Source organism: Onychostruthus taczanowskii, unplaced genomic scaffold (genome assembly GCF_017590055.1).
Source record: "Onychostruthus taczanowskii isolate IOZ18803 unplaced genomic scaffold, ASM1759005v1 scaffold53, whole genome shotgun sequence".
Lineage (NCBI taxonomy): Eukaryota > Metazoa > Chordata > Aves > Passeriformes > Passeridae > Onychostruthus > Onychostruthus taczanowskii.
In genome coordinates, this window is record NW_024502902.1 from 5,599,192 (window position 1) to 5,619,068 (window position 19,877).

General features: G+C 47.8%; 1 protein-coding gene across 1 annotated transcript in view; it reads right to left on the minus strand.

Annotated features, from left to right (window-relative positions):
- The window catches only part of BTBD11 (BTB domain containing 11), a 162,951-nt gene extending 148,030 nt beyond the window's left edge, over nt 1-14,921 (minus strand). The window contains exon 1 of the mRNA XM_041416712.1: nt 13,739-14,921. Within this exon, the coding sequence (XP_041272646.1) occupies nt 13,739-14,696 (958 nt within the window). The 5' untranslated portion in view covers nt 14,697-14,921. The remainder of the gene's footprint in view (nt 1-13,738) is intronic.
- Nucleotides 14,922-19,877: the final 4,956 nt, after the last annotated feature.

The window sequence follows — 19,877 nt, forward strand, 5'->3', positions numbered from 1 at the left end:
GAGAGCCACAACTGTTTCTCTCTGCTACTTGCAGCATCCCATTTTTTAAACGCTCACTGTCACTTGTATGACCTGAAGTATGACCTCTCCCTGGCACAGCCCTTTTTAAAGAAAAGCTGCTACATACATATTTAAAAGCAAGTAACCCGCTACCAGAAAAATACTTAGTTTTGTGTAAGCCAATTATCCTCTGTGGTAAAAAGATCAGATAAACAGAGTTTTGAAAGTGTGTGGTTAGAAAATGATTAAATGTATCATTTTGGCTCTTTTATAACAAATTAAAAGATGAGACTGACAAATTCTTTCATTTCATATCATTAAATAAATCTTCCAACAGAAAATTGTCACTTAAATTCTCTTCATAAACATTGTATTCAGTTTCAAAGTGGGGGGCAAAAGTGCATTATAAAGTACTTTGAGAAATTTATTGCCTCCTTTCTCTGTCCCTGCTCCCATCCATAGTACATAGCAAAGAAAGTGGGAAAACACCTTGGAATCCACCAATACAAAACCAGCCAGAGTTTTGCCTGCCAAAGATACCAGGATCCTTGGCAGTGCCTATAACCCACCCTGTCAGGAGCCAGAGCTGCAGTTCATGTAAGCCTCTGTCTTCTGTACTTGACATAAGCCTGACTGTTCAGGGAGTTTACAGGCAATATGAATGAGGGCAGGCAGACCCATTTATCAAAACCCTTGGAAAATGAGAAGTTGCATTTCTTACCTAGTTTCTAAGAAAATGAGTTTTACATGGTGGCACATGCCTGCCTGTTCCTCCACCATCCCCCAATAATATTCCAGCTCAGGGGCAGATTTGCACGCCCTCTGGACAACAACTACAGCACTAGGGATGGCCACTGACAACTCCAAGTGTTGTGGAAACTAGAAATTTAGGAGAGATTACATCATTTTCCCCACGAAGGGAAGGCTGGCAGCAAGCTGAACTTTTGTCAGGCATTGGAGAAGCAACACAGGACTGCATTGAATGACACAAAGATAGAAACAGCATTCATCAACCCAACCCAAACATGGAGCCAATCTCCACCTGTGCGTTTTGGCCACAATTGAATAAAATATGGAGACTCCTCACTGTCTGAGCAGCCCATCCTGATATGGGGTCTGAGCAGCCCGTCCTGCCTCATGGCTTACTCTGCCTTTCTCCAGGGTCTCCTCCCCACACCATGCCTGGATACCACAAAAGGGGCCACCAGCTGCTTTTCTCAGTGAGATCAAACCTTTACCTGAGGGTACAGCACTCAGCCAAGCACAACCAGCCTCTCAGACAAACCCATCAGTGATGTCAGAAAGATGACAGACCTCCACCTAGACCTCACTCCTGTTTTCCACAATCCCATGGGGAAACACATGCAGGCAAAGCCTTGAAGTCCACAGCCCCTCCATGGCACTTTTCCCCCAGGTCAGTCCCCACAGCTATCACAAAACACAGGTGTCAGAAAGCAGAGCAGCAGCCCCTGGCACACTACTACATGATGAACACAGAAACCCACTCCCACCATGACACACATTTTTTTTATTTTTCTGTGGATAATCCCAAACAAGCAGGGACAAACTCCTTGGACAGAGGAAGTTGAGCTCAAATGCCCTACATCCAGTTTTAACAGAAATTGTTTGCAGCACTTAATTGCAAGAAAGCCACAATTAATTGTGCTACAGTATCAGTAAACACACTGGTCACATCATTAGAGCCCATTATTTTTCCTTCCAAGAAATTACATTACTACATTATTGATGCAACAATCCAGTGTAATGAAGTGGTGCTTTGCATCCTTTTTTCTGCTTTACACTAAGTTCACAGTGCTGTAGCCCTGATACCAAATTTAGTAAGGGTTGTTTTTGTTGGTTCTTTTTTTTTTTTTCCCAGTAGGTCAAAAATTCCAGTTAGCAACTTAAAAAACAGCTGCAGAAGATGTTAAAACACCTGTCCCTAATCAACTGCAAAGGCTTGGGTTTTTATTTGATACAACTCAAAATTACAGCTATTTCTAAATACTCTGCTTCAACAGTGAATATTTTTACCTCATATTTTTACTTGGACAGACTATTTTCAGAAAGGCATTCGAGAGATTATGCCAGAAAGCAGTAAAATAGCAAGCAAGCTGCTTATGTAAATACTGAACTTCTTTGAACTTAAGGGGAAAGCAAAGGAGCAGTATCCAGAAGGTCACCACTCCTAATGAAGAGAGCACGTATGAAAAGCAGGGAAGGAAGAGTTCCCATGTCAAAATGGCAAAAGAAAACCTAGAGAAGTGATCATGAAAAGAGCTCAGAACAGTAGAACACTCAGTCCTGAGGCTCTTACTCATTCACAGGATTACTGAAAGCAATAAAGGTTATTCGGTGATACTGCAGGAAGCAGCCTCAGTTTGCAGTGCCCATCAGCAGAGAATGGCTCTGCAGCACAAAGGGCAGCAACACCCACATTGCACATCTTGTGCAATGCCTACAAAGGCTGTCCAAGCAAAGCTTTGGTTAAAACACAAACCAGTACTTCCTCTGCAATTATTAATATAGGATTAATATAATCTTTAGAAATAGTCCATGTGCATAACCCAAGCACATTGTTTCCCAGCCACTCCTTTGCAATTATACAGTTCCACAAACCCCTGCTATGCTGGGAAAAGGAGAGGGCTCTTTAGAGTAACTTCAAATTTACTCTTTCAGTCTTGCATCTTGGCTCTATGTAAAAAATTCAGCAGTTGCTCAAGTTCCCACTTTGCCACTCGTCCCTTGCATGGTGCTATCACAGAATCCCCAGATGCCTTCTTTCTGAACCAAGTAACACCACCATGGTTGACTATCACTGTACAGAAACAACCCCCATGGGCCCCCCCCCAAATTTCATTATCTTTTCTGCTGTTTGTTCTGTTCTTTCTCTTTCTGGAAATCAGGCTATGAAACTGAACTAATTACTCCAGGCTCAGAGGATGTTTTGTACAGTGTGCTGAATTGTTTTAATTTTTTCTTATGCCATGGCCAACATTTGTGTTTAAATACCAACAGCTTTTTCTGCATATCAGTGCAATGCCAACAGCACTGCAAACCTCTAAAGGAGGAACAGAACTCACCCAAATTATGCTTCTCAAGTCACCGTCAAGGGGAGAAGTAAACTAAGAAGTCCTCATTTTCTTAACACCTCTTCCGTCTAAGTGCTGTCCTTGCCCCAAAAAAAGGATGTTTCCCAGAGACTCACCCAACTCAGACCCTACCAGACCAGAAAATGTGTAAATCCCAATGCTAAAGACCCCAGTGTCTGCACTCCACCCTCTCACTCCAGACAGGAATGTCTCACCAGCACTGTCAGAAATATGCAACATGGATTGCACAAGCAGTCAATGCTACAGGTTCAAATCTGCTCAGCAGCCAACTTTGTAGCCAGTTTTGCAGTTGGGATGTGTCTGCACTGTTTGCATGAGAAGCACCTATTAAGCAGGCAGCCGCAGCCTGGTTCCAGGTAAACTTCCAGGGTGTCTCAAAACATAGCCCTAGGTTGGGCAAATCGGAGCCATCTGATCTCAGGCTGACAGGGGTGGCGGACAGGGTCCCATCCAGAGGAAAACCTTGCCTTGTCTCATCAGTCAGTGAAAGAAGTCACCTGCAATAGTGGCTGACACCTGAGCATCCAGCCACAAACCTCAGAAAACACTTTGTGACTCACCAGGTCCTGCCTCACACCTCACAAAGCCTGTAATCAGAACATCACCAGCCTGATAAGGCAGTGTTTTCCCACCCACCTGGTAACTCGAGTCCCTCCACAACCTCAAGGTCCATCTCGTGCCTTTCCCTCCCCATGACATCCCTGGCCAGAGGAGGCAGTCAGCAGACATCAGCACCCTCATCTGCTCTGGTGGTTTGAGGGCTCTCATCACCACAGGTCTCCTTATAAAACCTGCCAATTATCCCACGCATAGGCAGTTTCTGTGTGCTGAAAAGAGGTGACAGCCCATATATCCTTCCTGAAGATCAGTTAGACTATCTGTACACTTAAGAAGGAATGAGTTTTGGCTAGGGTGTTTTTCTCTTGCTGTATTTAATCTTGCTTTAGAAGCCTTCAGCCACCACAGTCTAACCACTGATGCGTGTCAGACAGACAACGTCACCAACTTAGTTATCTTTGTTCCCAGCATTCTGCTGCAAGAACATTGCTGCCTAAGCTCATCCTTTGCATTACACAGGTGTTTATGCCATTCCTACATTTAATCCTGTGGAATAGGTCAAACTACTCCTCCTTGTCTTACCCATCCTCTACCAAACACGCTCTTTAAGATGGAAGCAAGGCATCATATGCATTCCCAAAGGCAGGTATTTTCCATTAAAAAGACTCTGCACCTTGCTAGTGTCTGTCCCTGCACTCAGCTTGCAAAACTGTCTTCATTCTCCAGAAACAGTTTATGCACAAAGCAATTCTCTTCTGAACATACTGGTATAATGAAGAACTAGTTAATAAGTAAAGCACAACAGCAAAGCAACAGCAGGTCCTAACTACTGAGGGACAGCTATGCTTGGGGTGGGGTTTTTTCCCAGGTTAGAAAAATCGCATATTTTGAAACTCCTCCTCCTCCTCGTTACTGAGAGTATGCCAGATAATTAAACTGAACCACTTATTTTTAAAATCTAATTTACTTTTGAAAACCTACCCTGCTGGACTATTTTTAGAATCTTCTTATGTGGGCCAGCGGAAATAGGCTAGAGCCAGGTAGCACAAGGCCTGTGCAATCTTCAAGCTGAACACCATTAATCAGTGAAACAATGGGAAAAAAATCCTTTCAAATTAGGAATAAGTATCTGCAGTGAGGTACTGATACTCATCTTCAGTTTTGGAAAAGCTTATCTTAAGCAAAACTAAGCCTGGGCCTACAGCTTTGACTCAGGAGCTTAATTGTTAATTCTTTAATTTGTTACCAAATGCAAGAGCCGATCTTGGTGTTTGACAGCTGTCCTTGGCACCAAAATCAGTGGGAATGTTGCCCAAACAAGGACTACAGGACTGGGTTTAGCACTACCTTTGGAACAGCTTGTATCACACAGAACCCTGCACAAGACATGCACTAGAGGAGTTAAATAACACAAGTAGCACAGGGATACTTTTTCTGAAGTACTGAGTTCTGTGACCCTTATTTTATAAGCACCTAGGGAAATAGCAGAGGTACCTGCACCTAGCTCCTAGCAGCTGTCTCTGCTATATGGAAACCCGGAGTAAAATCATACACCTACTCAGACTTACAGTGAATGATTTCATGAAACCGATTTCTGTGAGACGCTGGCATGCAAAGAAATGCCCCTTTATTACACACACAAAAAAAAAAAAAAATCATCTTAGTATTCTCCACAAAAAAAAGCATCTCAGTGGGTAGACTGACCTCTGAAATCTCTCTCATTTCTGCTGGCAGCACTTCCCACTGAAGGCCTGAGAGTCCAGCATCCATCCCCAGGCATCTGGCCCACCTCCCCAGTGGCAGCTTGCCTTGCTGCCGGCTACATTCACTTCTTAGAGGTGACAGAGAACTGAAGATGCTTCATCTGGAGCGAAGGACTGGGGAGTCTGGGGAGTACATATGGCCCACAGCACCACAACCTCTGTTTTTCCAAACCCCTGCTGGGTAACATCCCAGAGAGAGGCTTGCAAGACTTGCTTAGCTCTTTGCAAGAAAAAGCCAACCTTCCCTGACTAGCAACTTGATCACAGCCAAACATAACACATTAGCAAAGGCACTACAGCCCAACAGTGTTTATCCAAAACTACCACAGGGCCAGAGAAACTGCAAAACACTGCAGGATGCAAAGTCTCCTTCCATTATTTAACTGCCTCAAAAATGCAAATACATTCAACATACCTCTGCTGCAACCCCAGCCCCGCTCACTTCCCCCACCTGGGAGCAATATTTCATAGCAGTGCAATTTAAAAACAGGGTGGTTTTATGAATTTTAAAGCCTCAGACTCTTGCAGGTCCAGGTGCTACTCCACAGAACTTGAGGACAGAAATCCGGTCCTTGAAGAGGCCTCTTCTCTAATCTTTTCAGGGGTTCCTGTTTTCCTGCTCACTCACCAGCCTGTCCCAAGACCTCTATGGCTGTGTGGAGTCCATGTGCTGTTCACATGAGCAAGGTCTATGCACGTAAGAGCTCTGGAAAAGCCACGTAAGGCTGTGAATTTGCTGACCCAGAAGTATCACCAGTCCCTCGCGGCTCAGCTGCAACGCCTTCGTGCGCTCCTATCTCCTGGCGAGCATCCCGCCGCCTCCCACACACCCTGCAGCACTGATCCCTCCCTGCACTTTCGCTTTCAGCTGCCTTAAACCCCCACAGAAAGAGCTTTACCCGCCTCCTGTGCCCCCACGTATCATTCAGAAGATCCCAGTATCAACATCTGAAGCACCATGGCAGGAAGAGCCCAGTCTCAAGGGCCATGCCAGCCAAGTTCCCACCGAGCACCAACATCAGGCAGCACCACTGCCCACAGGGACTTACACCAGGTCTAACACCACGCTCTTAAGTGACCTGCAACCAGCTGGGGTGAACAAGTCCTTCTTCCCTTATTCACCTCTGTCAGCTTGATTCATCAGGCACGCTATCACCTGTCCTGAGGTCTCTTGGTACAGAGGGTCTAATTTTTGTCCTGTTCCTTATTATTAATCCAGTATTGTTTAAACCAAACAAAAGACAAATTCTTCTCCTTATCACTGATGAGCCAAGAGAATCCCTGTGGGAAACTTTGAGTCTCTTGAGCACCTTTTCAGCCTCCAAGCTGGTCCACATATTTACCACTGGACACCCTCTCACCATACTATAAAATCTCTTGGATTGTTTTCAGGAACAATTATACCAAAAAAGGGTACTATGCTTCCTATGAACTCAGCCTAGGAATCAAGGAAGAGGATAAAATACCATCAAGATGACAGGCACCTCTTCAGTGGAGCCCAAGAAAATGGTCACGTCCCATAAGCCATGCTGTAGAATTTTCTCCTTACCCACAAACTGCCAGAGTAAGGAAGTGTGATGATGCAAGAGCATCAGCACATCAGGTTAAATTAAATAACTGAGACAAGCCTCAGCAAGGTGTCAGCGTGTCTGTGCCCCATCCATGCTGCTGTACTGATCCACACCAACACTGGCTCCTTCTCCAGCTGCTCCCAGGAACGTGCCACTCACTCCTGCTGTCAGAATGAGCCAACAGAATGAGCCTTCTCACTGACTCATTTCACCTGATCAGTGCCCTCCTCTCTTCTGTTTCTGCAAGAGAGAAATGCAGCCCTATGGAAAGCAAAAGGAGTGACTTGACATCAGATTTTATCTCCTCACACCCTTAGGATAACTATGTTACCTTCTGGGAAAATGGGAAGCTTATGCATTGCCAGACAAACACGAGCAATGATGGAAACTCTTTGTTGTAGGAAATCCCTGAAAGCAAGGGCTGACCAAGAACCAGCCACATGTGACCATTTGGCTAGCACAGTCCATCACAATGCCTGTGTTTTTTTCAGGCTGCCTAACTGAACACTTCTAGCAAAGTAACCAGAAGTTATTAGGCTGGCCACGCAAGCTCTGGGGTAATTTCCACTTAATGTCTTTTGAAATCTTTAAAACACTTATCAGGTACATAACAACTACAGATTTCTACAGAGATGGTGCAGTATGTTGCCTTTGGTCAGCAAATATACAAGGACAAGAGCAAAGAAAGAAAATAGCCCCTACTTATATTCTTATGCCTTGCTAAAGCCTCCTATACCCTGGGCAAAGGAAAACAGCCTGCAGACAGAGCCACGGGCAGGAGTGCTGGCACAAAGGGACTGGCAGGAAGGCACCACTGCCAGAGCTGGACATGATGGCCCAGCCTGGGAAACTGAGGCAGCAGGAATCTTGAAAGTGGGAGGAGACAGGAAAAATGAACAGGCACTGATGTGATTCACCATCCACCAAGCATCCACTTTAGCCCCCACACGTACACAGAATGCCACCCGGCTCAGGGACACGAACGGTGGCAGTGCTGCTGCTCATCACACTCACTGCAAGAAAACACAGCCTGGTGATGAACTCCCCTCATCCATCCCCTCCTTGCTTTTCCTGTATATCTTTTGCTGGGCCAGCAACAGAAGTATTTTGTATGAAAGCTGCTAATTTCAGCAAACCACCTGAAAGGAGCCCCCTACTCTTTCTGCACTACACATTGGCCAGAGGAAATTATTCCAGGCAGAGGACTTAATTCCCAACGCCCATGTGCTACAGGAAACAGCTCTCTCCTCCTCTGGTGTCATCTCACAGAGCAGGGCTTTCTTCTTTCACACCTGCATTAGGGGAAAGCTGAGGGAAAGACCATAAAGCTTTTTTTCTAACTTCTGAGATAGGAGAACTCAACCCCTAACCAGGCAGGGGAGAAAGGGTTCAGGCTGTAGATGCTCCCAGCCACTGCATTACCATGTATTTACTCTGGACAGGTGGAAGGTTTGTGACTGACAACCAACTGCTTGGTATGACACACACTGCAGAAACACCAACACACCAAGAGTGGTGTCTTTTTCGTTTTTATTAACTTTGAGCAGCGGAAGAGAGAGAATTTGCAGCAGCACTAGGAAAAGGCGCAAAGTTGTCCCTAATGTTCATCTGCACCTTATGTCATCAGTTCACAGGATGGCTGAAAAACTATATGAAGCCTGTCAGCACTCAGCAAAAAAACCCAGGAACCCAATTACTGCTCAAACTATACTGATGTTCCCCTAACATGCTCCTTGTGTACACAATCACATTTCCAATCATCATTCCAAAGCCTCATTTACATCAGAAACTAAGTAATGTAGATGCAGCCTGAAAATTCCCTAGTGTGGCCAAGGCTATAAATGCTATTAAGGTACTTTCCAACATGACAAAAGGAATAATCACATTGGCAAACATAAGCTTTATGATTATCCTGGGTGCCTCCAGTATAACCATTTCTAGGTTTGTTTGTTTTTGTTTTTTTTTTGTAATGCTAGACTCATAACTGAAACAAATTACATGAATCAAAACATCCAGAGGGGAAACAAACCATCACCCAGTGAGTCAAACCTCAACCTCCCAATGGGTCTCTATTTCGCAGTCCTACCATTGCTCCCTTTTCAAGGTGTCCTCTCAAGGCAGCAGAGGTTTTCAAGAAGCACACACACACTGATGATCCTTCCGTTCCACTCCTGCCAACACCAGGTGTCAAAGCAATCCACCCCAATACAGAGAAGGAGCCTAGTTTCTACACTGCCATTCCAGCCCCCACCAGCATCACTGGCCACAAACCACAAACAGTCAAAACCTTCTGCCCTTTGGGGATCTGACCCCCTCTCCCCACCCAGAATGGAGAGGAGACAAATTCACAACTTGTTCAAAGAGGGTGTGGAAGTTTGCCTGGGAGGCTGTCAGGTAAGAGAATCAAGCAAAACTACACATTATTTTTTGCACCACCACTCATGTCAACCTCAAGCGCCCTGGAAGAGATGGAAAAACAAAACATCAAAGACCTCTAAGTATAATATACTGGCACATATAAGAAACTTCAACTATATTCCTTTTTTCTTAAGCAGCAAAAAATACAATGGAAACATAATGGGGGGTGGAGGGGGAAGGATATTCTTGGAATTACAGTTTAAAATAAGGCCAAGAAAATAGCATGAAATTCCATTTTGTGCCCAAATATTCCCCTATCATCTTAGCTGAAATAAGTTTTAGATTGATTTTTACGCTGCCCCTAAGGCCATAACGGCATCCTGAATGGTTCAATTACAGCAAAAAGCAGAGAAGTAACAGATAACAGTATGCTTGCCAGTAAAAGAAGGGTATGGTCTCTGTGTGCACATATGAACCAAAATTGAAAAGAATTTATTGATTTGGTTAAGCTGTGCTAATATATTGATACTGCTCATTTGCTCAGAGTCCCCCTAGTTCGCCTGAATTAGAGAAGAGGCTGAGGTTACACTGAGGTTAGCTGACACGTGTCAGCCAAGCCTGACCTAATCCTGGGTTTCTAACTAGTTTGATCTCCTTCTCTAAATAATATTAAGAAGAGGAAGAAACCACAGGGATGCAGGTAGCTTCCAAATCACTATTTTTAGAAGCTGCACACAAACAGACAAGGCAGAGTTGTGCACGCTGACTCCTCCACAGAAAACTCCACCCTGTGATCCCCCAGCTCCCCAGCTGCATACCTCCCACCAAAAGTTCTGTCACAAAGACATGGTGACCCCCCAAAGAGTGAAACAGGAAAAATTAATTTTCACAAAACAACATCCATGGATTTATGCCAATGATTTGCATTGGATCCAGTACCTGGGGAAACTCCACATTCATCTCAAAGCATTTCTCAGATCTGGCATAAAAGTAAGGGTTTGATGAGCAATAAAGAAACTAAAATAATATGGCTTAAACCACAGAGGTGCCAGCTTTTACTGCCTTTCACTGAGCACACAGTATTTTTCTTCCCCTGTTCCAAGGGAAATAACACTCCGTGCAACTGTTATAGGATGTAAAACGTGCACTGTGCTGTTCAGACAAAGCTCGTAATTGAAACATTTAAGCATCAGTGAAATCCCAAATGTAAAGTTTTTCATTTTCATTCAGCCATGAAGTTAAAATTCTGGGGGGAGAGTGGAAACTACCATCTCAGAGTGCTTTTAAGGTCTATTTTTTCTGATACAGTAATCAGAAAGATAAGCTCCGTCAATATGCCAGCAGTTGCTGCCATATCCAGAGGCTCGCTGCCGACGGCATCGCCTGCTTTGCCTTTGTCTCATCCCTGCCCTGTCCCACAGGTAAGGTTATCAAAGGGCTTATCACAGGACACATGGCCTGCTGCCTGCAACACACGAAGGAGTGCCACTACCTTCATCCACAGGCTTTTGACCGTGCAAGGGCAACAAGCAGGGTCCTGTTGGAGAGTGGGGCTCCCATTGAGGCAGTTGTCCAAGCTCAGGCCAAACACACACAAAAGGAGCCCAGCAGGCTCAAGGGCCCATAGAAAGAACCGGCTCAAACATCTTTGTCCGAAGGCACATGACCGTCATTTATAGGAAGGAGAAGGTTATCTTGCAGTACTGATTTTATTCAGCAGCTTCCAAGATGACTGAGTATGACATCAGGCTTAAAAAAACTCAGCTGAAACCACTAAACACTCTGCACAACTTACAGGGAAGCCCTGAAAGGCTGGTTTGCGTCTTGCAGACCATCTTCCCCAACACTCGTGTTCACAAACTCTGTTAGAGCCATCTTGGACTGCATCATGCACAAACTCACGTTCTTTACATACTTGCATCCCATGATCTTCATGGGTTACCTGTTTCACAGTCTGGATGAACTTCAAGGTGTTGAATTTCACCTGGAAATTTTTCAAAGGTTTGACATTTGCCTCCCAATGAGAGGCACCTCTCCCCACAAAAACATGCCTGCAGATAAGGTACTGCTACAGAGTCTGCTTTTGCACTGCTTTCCATCCCCTGCCTTCTTTCAAATCACACTGGCCATGGTACCTCCAGAAAGGACCCCACCACTGCTTCTTGTCCACACCTGCTGGACCAAATCCACTGATTCCAGTGCTTGTGTGTTCACGTGCAACACAGCTGAGAAATGACACCCCAACTTATAGAACCTCAAGAGTACAAGACCTGTCTCTTCTCCTGGAGAGGTGCAAAGAGATGTGAGAAGCCTGCTACCTGTTAAGTTGTGCTATCCTGGTGTTTCAAATACTGAGGCCAGAAGAAAGATGAACTTGTGGTAAGGCCACCAAACAGAAATGCAGCTTCCAGCAATCCAAGCCTTCTGCCACAGATGGCCCCAACAGTTTCAAGCTGGTCAAAAAATCTCTTAGACCAGACTTCCCCACCTGTTTTAAGTGCCTGAGAAGGAAACATGTGCAAACACGGAGCATTCAAGACATCAAAATGGTGAGGACTATATAAACAGATGCACACCTCACTGGTGCAGAAACAGACTGATCTGTTTAATGGTGTACAATGCCTGGTTTAGTTACCTTGAAAGTACTTAAGAGCAGGCAACACACCCTTAGATTAAAAGTAAATAAACATTTACAGCAGTAAAAAATGGCTTTTACTGTAAGAAGACCTGGCTCTTGCTTGCACCTGTAACTCTAAATATATTTAACATGCCAAACTATGTATTATAAGATGCTAAAAAGCAAAACAACATTATAGACATTTGCATAGAAAGCAGGTAGGCATAGGGAGAGAGGCAACATAAAATGGATAACTTGCTAGGGTCTGATTCAAACAGCTTAGAAAAATGCTATTTGCTCAATTGAGGACTGAGCTACCAAGGAGATTTGTGGCAGCTAAAACTACAATAAAATGGAGATGAAAACTCTGTTTTGTGCCCCTAGAAGGGAGATAAATGAGGGTCAAAATGAAGTTCATTTAAATCCAATGAGCTGATACAGAGGGAGTTAGAGAGAGCCGCAAAACAAAATGAAAGGCTCGGCAGGAGCCTGCACAGCCAGTGCTGCAATGTCAGAAACGCAACACAGTGCCATCTGAAACCTACAGGCACCATAGCAGGACTCAGGGAAAAAAACAACGGTGGCACTCCTGGGGAAGCCATGCCTGCCTGCATCAGCACTGGAATAACACACCGGGGTCCTGCAACACAAGCCCCCGAGGTCAGATGCATTTTGAGGGGTGGTTCAGCGAAGCCTCTGGGGAGGAGGTCCACTGATGGAGTAAAACCACCAGAGGAACAGAACTAAGCAACATCTATTTACAGCAGAGAGGAATATCTGCCCCTTTCTTTTGCTCCCACTTGGCATTCTCCTTTGGGTCTCTTATGGGAAAGCAGGTGCCTTAAGACAATAGATAATTAGCTGTAATGCATCCTCTGTGGCTTTAACAACTTAACAAGGCTTATCTGGAGACGTGATCTAGGCTTCCAGTTACCCTTGTTCTCCCAGTTCCCTTCCTCTTCCACACCCCCCTCCCCAAATATTTGCATCTCAGCTTGACAGGTATTTTGAATTTAAGCTTAATAAAAGTGTTTGCATGTGTCTGTGCACGCTTAGGAGAAGCTATGAAAAAAACACCCTGTTTTAACTCTGCCTCTCTGAAACACGTCTCGTTCCATTTTCCCTTCCCTGACAAACAGAGGGAGCTGAAATAAGGAACATCAACTTTGGAATGCCACTCTACCGAAGGATAACTTATTAAAAATATTAGATTCATCGTTTAAAAAGCGAAGGGAAAAAATGCCCAGGAAGCTGATGCATCACGGTGTTGCATTTGTGTCAAGCTCTGAGTAAACATGCAGCAACACGAATGAAATCTGTCCAGAAAGACTGCATTTCAGCGCCAACCACGCAATCGCTGGCCAAACCACTGCATATGTAACAAAAGTTTGATCTCGCCTGCAAGCGCTCAGCTGCGCTTCTGCCATTTCCTGTGGAAAACTGAAGCTCTGAACCACTGTCTCTCAGCCAGCCCTCGCCGACACCCAGCCAGCTGCCCCTGAATTCACGCCCATCAGGCAGGCGGGCGCGGAGCCCCAGCAGAGCCGTGCGGGGGATGCTCGGCAGCTCCCCTCCAGCCCTCCCCGGGCCGGGCACCGCCGTGCAGGGGCAGCCGCGCCGCTCCTCCCTCCCCGGCCCCCGGCCCCGGCGGCAGGTGCGGCGGCGGCGGCCCGCCCAGCGCCCAGGGGGGCGGACGGGGGCCCGCCCGGCGCAACAGGTGGTCGGTGGCGCCCGGTCCCGCCCGGCGGCCGCACTTACCGCTGGCGTTCTTTCCGCAGATGAGGTGCTGGTAGGGCTGCAGCAAGCCCCAGAGCTCGGGGTCGTTGTTGACCGTCTGCTCCAGCGCCTCCAGGGTGAAGCGGGGCGCCTCGCCGCCCTCCTTCTCCTTCTCGGCCGGGGCGGCGGCGGCGGCCGGGGGGCGGCCGGGCGGCGGGAGCGGGGCGGCGGGACCGGCCAGCACCCGCGCGTGGATGTCGCGGAAGAGGCTCTCGGTGCCGGCGGTGAGGTAGATGGCGGCGTGCTCGTGGATGCGCAGGGCCACGCGGCTGTCCACCATCCAGCGGTAGAACTTGCCCACGGAGAAGGCCAGTCCGCACCGGGCCGACTTGCCGCGGCTGAAGCGGTCGCCGCCGCTGCTGCTCATGTTGTAGAGGGAGAGGGCGCCGAGGGCAGCTGCCGTGCAGCGGGCCGCCAGCGTCCAGCCCAGGACGATCTCCATGGCGCTCCGCACCTCGTGCTTGGTGCACTTGGCGAAGCGGAGGCTCAGTCGCTGTGCCTCCCGAGCGATGCGCACCAGCGCCCGGCTCACCAGGGTCGAGAGCCGCGCCGCCGCATCCCGGCTCCCGGGGCTGGCGGCACCCGGCGCCCGCGGCTCCCGGCGCGGCGGCGGCGGCAGCAGCAGTGCCTCCACCTCCTCCAGGCTCCAGGGGACCTCCTCAAGGTCGGGCAGGAGCCGGGAGCACTGCTGCCCCGCGCAGTCCAGCACCTCGGAGTCTTCCGCTAGGACGGTGTTGACGGTGTCGAAGCTGTTGTGCCGACTGTGCATGGAGTCAGTTAGGTGCGGCCAGCAGCTTCCTCCATAGGGGTACGCGGGGTGCGAATCCGAGCAGCACAGCGACAAGTTGGAGGAGCGCACAGAGTCCGCCGCACCACCATACCCGGAGTCCAGCGTCAGGTCTTCCAGCGTCCTCACCGCCGTCTTACCTCTCCGGGCCATCGCCGCACTTCATGCTGCACCCGAGGGACCCGGGCGGGGAGCGGCTCACGGGAACGCGGGGGGAGAGAGCAGCGAGCGGGCACGGCGCGACCAGCCGGTCGCTCCGCTTCTCCCCGCTCCGCCAGACGGCAGCGAAGCGGCGGTGCTACCTGCGCCCTGCTCCTGCTGCCGCCGCCGGCTGAGCCCCGCTGCCGGCCCGGCTCCGGCTCCTGCACTGCGCCGCGCCGCCGGCCCGACACCGCACCGCAGCGCAGCACCGGCCAGCGGGCGCGGAGGGCGGGGCTATGCAAAGCGCCGCCGGATCGCGGCCAATGGGATGACTAGAAGGCGGAGACATGCAAAGCAGTGCGCCCGGCGGCCAATGGGACGGCGCCCTGCGGCGGCCGCGCCTCCCTTCGCGCCCCGGGGCCGCTCGGCGCCGCGCAGCGCGGACCGGGAGGGGGCGCGGCATGTGCGGGGACGGCGACCCCGCCGCGTCCCGGGCCCGTCCGCGGAGCCCGCCGGCGCTGCGACTCCGCGCAGGCAGCACCTCAAGGGCTGGGACTGTGCGCTGCAAAGCAAAAATATGTTAATGCGGGTCTGGGCCCGCCGGCAGCCGGGAGTGTGCGACCATCCGTGTCCTCTGTCCCCGCGGCTGGGAGCGGCACGGCTCTGCTACGTGCATCTACGCCGTTCCCCAGGCGTGCGAGCTAGAGTCCCGCTCCGGTCCGCACTGGGTTTTCACACCAGCAGTTCTCTGATGTTGCTATAAACAAATGACAGGGAGCGCAAGCACTCACACATCTCATCAGACAGACAAGATGTTTTGAAATCAAGCAGAAACTGCCACGTAAGAATCCCAGCCATCACTCGAGTCAGGAAGAGCAATTTCCAAATAATTAAAACAAGTACAATAAAACCCTTTGATATTCTTGACGTTAACCCATTAAGTATCGTGAAGGCTTTGACAAGTAAGAATTGTACTGGGCTTAGGGCACATTTCCTATGCATAGTAAGATGGCTTTTGTGCAAGACAATTTATCCTCAACTAATGTATTTTAATCTCACATTGCTAGGCTTTAGCTTTATTAGGAGTTGCCTGACTAATGTCCAGGCTGAGAATGTATATGTTTGAGTGCTCTGGTTTTGAAGAAATCTTACATCCTCTTAAGCATAAAATACTAGCAAATTTCTATCCCTTTAAGGATAAAAGCCTAGCAAACACATTTCTCTATCATGCCAACAGAGGCAGCCAAAATTCTTGGATAGACAAGGCAAGTCATGTAAGAGATTTCCCCATCCAACCAAGCCTGGCATTCCTTCAACATCAGCTTCCTAGAGGAAAGGCACGAGCACAACTACAGGTAGGCTCATTTGTCAGTCAGGCTGGGGAGAACTACGACACCACCAAAAACACCAAGACGGGGTTGCTTTCCAAATGAAGTCAAGGGCTGTCAAAAACTGCTTTCTCAGCATAGTCCTGGCCCTTCCACAAGATGCATTATGCACACAATGGGTTTCCTCGGATTTCCCAAACACCACCATATCCTGATAAAAGGTAGAAGAGCTGAGAACCGGAGCAATCAGAACTTAAGCCACTGTCACGAGTGAAGTAAGATGCCGAGGCCCGCGCTGCTGGCAACAGCCTGTCTCGGGGCTGGCTCACCAAAAATGAGAGCATACCTCAAGAGTGAAATCCTGTGGACTTTGCAGCAATCCAGCAGTACATCTGGCAGTAGAGCCCTCTGGTGTCTTCACCACCTCAGTGCAGTGGTTTCGCAAAATTCCCCTTCTCATTTGGTAGGAGAAGGAAGGCACCACCAGGACTAAACCCCTCAGGATAGTTATTTTTCTTACTCCATTCACCTGACTCTGTCCTTATGCTCTCACAGAATGCCACAACTGTGCATCCTGAGCATACGACAGCAGGTCAAATTCAGGGAAAGTTCAAGGTCGGGAGGTTTTCTAGTAATTGGCTTGTAGGGCTTCATAGAGACACAAGGTAGGTGTCCAGGGAGGATGGAACAAGAGAAGTGGGTGTTTTGTTCACCGGCCTTTGTGAAAAACAGTGCTGCAGAGGTCAACATTCCCCTTGGGCGCTGCATAACTTTTAGGCTACAACATCACATTGAGATGAATAGGATAAATGAGGAGTGGACAGTTGTCTTGTGCACCATGCAGACTCAGGCATTTCTATTGTTGACTCAGAAACAGTTTGGACTTCTAAAGAGATTGGGGTTTTATTTTTTAATTCAGAAAGCAAAATATTGGGTCTTACTAGAGATTTTGTAGCTGCAACCTTGCACATGGCAGTTTGATTCCTAGTCACACTACCAGCTCAAAAGATGTTGCAATACTTGAACACACCAAAGGCATGTCAGCAGCACTAGGCTGGCTTAAACTTTCGAAAGCGGGAGTAAGAACTTCTGACTCATTTGTTCAGAAGACTAATTACCTTTCCATTGAAAGGGCAGAAGTTCAAATAAGTTCAGTGTGACCACGCTGGATCTCCGGTGATCTTTTGGTACCCAAAGAATTTCACTTTCTCAGGTGTGGATATGCTGGCTGCTGCATCCTGAAATGAGATTCAGCATTATTTGGAAAGTGCTGCTCAGACAGGATTCTTTAAGCCGCCCTCAGAAAAGACAGGATCAAACAGTTTGGAGCAAAATACACTCCTGCAACATGGACAGTGCCTGCATGGGATGAGTCCTTAGCTTTAATCCAGAAAGGGCACCACACCTCTCCTAGCCTGGGAGGAAAGGCAGGTGTCTGCAGCTGCACTACATTCTGCAAGCCTTACAGCCAGGGTCATTTGCCTATGAGACAAGAACACCCACTGCAGAAAACAAAGTCCCTTTATATGTCAAAGGCTGGGTGGAAACAATTTTCAGCTTGTTGGAGACAGGAACATCAATTATCCTTGCAGAGAATTCAGACAGAGACTGATTAAGTAACATAACAGGATGACAAGTGCCAGCTAAAACTCTGAAAGAGGGGAAACTGAACCACATTTTTAAAAGGTGCTTAGGGCAAATTTAAGTAAATGGCAAGTTGGCATTTTTATGGGTAGAACTCCAAGTGCTGCAATTCTTTCCTTCCCCACCCAGTCAACTGCCTGCAAAAGGCATCTTTTTGCCAGCAATAGGGAAAAAACATGACAGCAAACAGGCTGTCAGAAGAGCAGGAATTCACCTAGGATAAGGCCACTCCATGTAATTTCTGTATTCAAAATTCAATATGCTGCACTGCAGTAATAGCTGAGATGAAAAGCAGAATTTGCAGGATCTCCCAGTGTTACCTCCAGCTGCTGGGAATAAGCAGTAAACCTTAAGAGGTCCTTGCTTATATTGCTGGGGAAGTCGGAGTGCTAGTGTTTCTAATCACAGAAACAGGAGTTCGTTTACAAAGCAAGGCTGTAATTCTGTAGCAGTAAAGCAGGTGTGAAATGCACATCCCTGGCAGAAGAGCCTTTGGAGCTGCAGCACGTGTACGGTGTGCTGCAAAGAACACACCCCCAAAGGAGCCGAGCGCTGGCATCATGTATCACAGTCCCTGCAGGATCACTGGGAGAGTGCTGCCAACTGTTTCGACAAGCAGGCTCAGGGAGATGACACAAGCAGGCTCAGGGTGCTGCTCCTCAAACACATGCAACTCCAAAAGCAGTGGGAATGAGTGACGCAATGAGGCCACCGGCTTGCCAGCTGGAAGGGAAGCACTGGTGGTGTCTCCAGCATGAGTGGGAGGGAAGAACACGTGGCAGGCGGATGCCACACCACCCATTTTTTCCCGATCAGCTCCATCCTGCTGATTTTAGCAACAAGCTGAATTAGGACCCCCGGCTAGAATTTAGCAGGAACCATTGCCCCACGGAGGAGCAAGATTCAGCTGATCAGTTTTCCCTCTTGCAGACTCTAAGGAATAGGGCTGCCCCTCTATTTCAGCTGACTGTTGCTTAGCCAGGGGCAGCCACCCGCCCCTATTCCTCTGCTGTGCAAAAGCAGCCAATTTCCCACTGAGCTCACAACCCTTCCTGACTTTCTTCCTGCAGCCCCCGTGCCCCCATGTGCTGAGGGTGGAGTTTTGTAACAGATGTGTAGACTTGTGCCTGACATAGAAGGGAGAGATTACTTGGGATTTCTCAAAACACACAAGCCAAGAATGCTCTGAGAAACTGCCAGCCTCAACCAAATCTCACCTCGTATAACAAAGCTGTGGAGCCCAAGGCTCCACAAAATGGTACAGTTTGGAAGTGAAGAGCACAAATTATTTCAGAAAGAGATATGACAAATTCCTGGAGGCTAAAGACACTGCTAACTATTAAACACAATGGTGCATGTGCAATCTTCATCTCAGAAAGTTTCTCAACAGCTGTTTGCCAGAAATAGGGAGGTTATGCCAGGGGACAGAGGACTTTGTAATTGCTCAGTTACTCAACGGGTCTGTCGTTGGTGGCTATGCAAGATGAGATACCCCACTGCAGAGACAGGGCCAGAGCCCCCAAGGCAGTTGTTTGGTTTAAACACTTACTTGCACAAAAGCCAAGGGCATTAGCACCAGTTCACAAGTGCACCTTGGTTCTGCACAGCCATCGGAGAAGTATTTGCTGTCTTTACAAGATATTGGATCTCCTCTTTTGTTCTAAGACAGGATCAACTGCAATCTCTACGTGAATCCTGACAGGCTTTAAAACTTTTCTTCAAACCATCCATGACAAAGTCTCTAGAACTTCTCTGGGTGCTCTGTTTCCAAGTCCAAATAGTCTTACTGCTTGAAACAGCCTTCCTAACTAACCTGTGCCTTGCCACAAATGGAAAAAATAAAAAGATGCTAGCAAAACTTTTTAGTGGTCTGGACTAGCAGCTCTGTCTTATTTACTCTTAGGCAGTGTTGAAAGCATATAGAGCCAAGGAGAATACAAGTTAGCCCCCAGCCAGCAGGTATATGTTCTTCTCACATTGCACTACACCACTCCAAAAAGCATAACAGTTGTTTGCATGTTTGATGTGCAGTAAGATTATACATACATACTATGTTTTGATCAGAACTGAAACAAACAGGAATAGCAGGCTTCCCAGAGGACAGACATAAGGAAAGACTGTTCAGCCAGTGATAATTTTCATTCCCACCCAAAACACGACAAACCTGCATAAGGGATATAAGTATGAGTATATGGGAAAACAATTTAAAGGTGAAATCTGA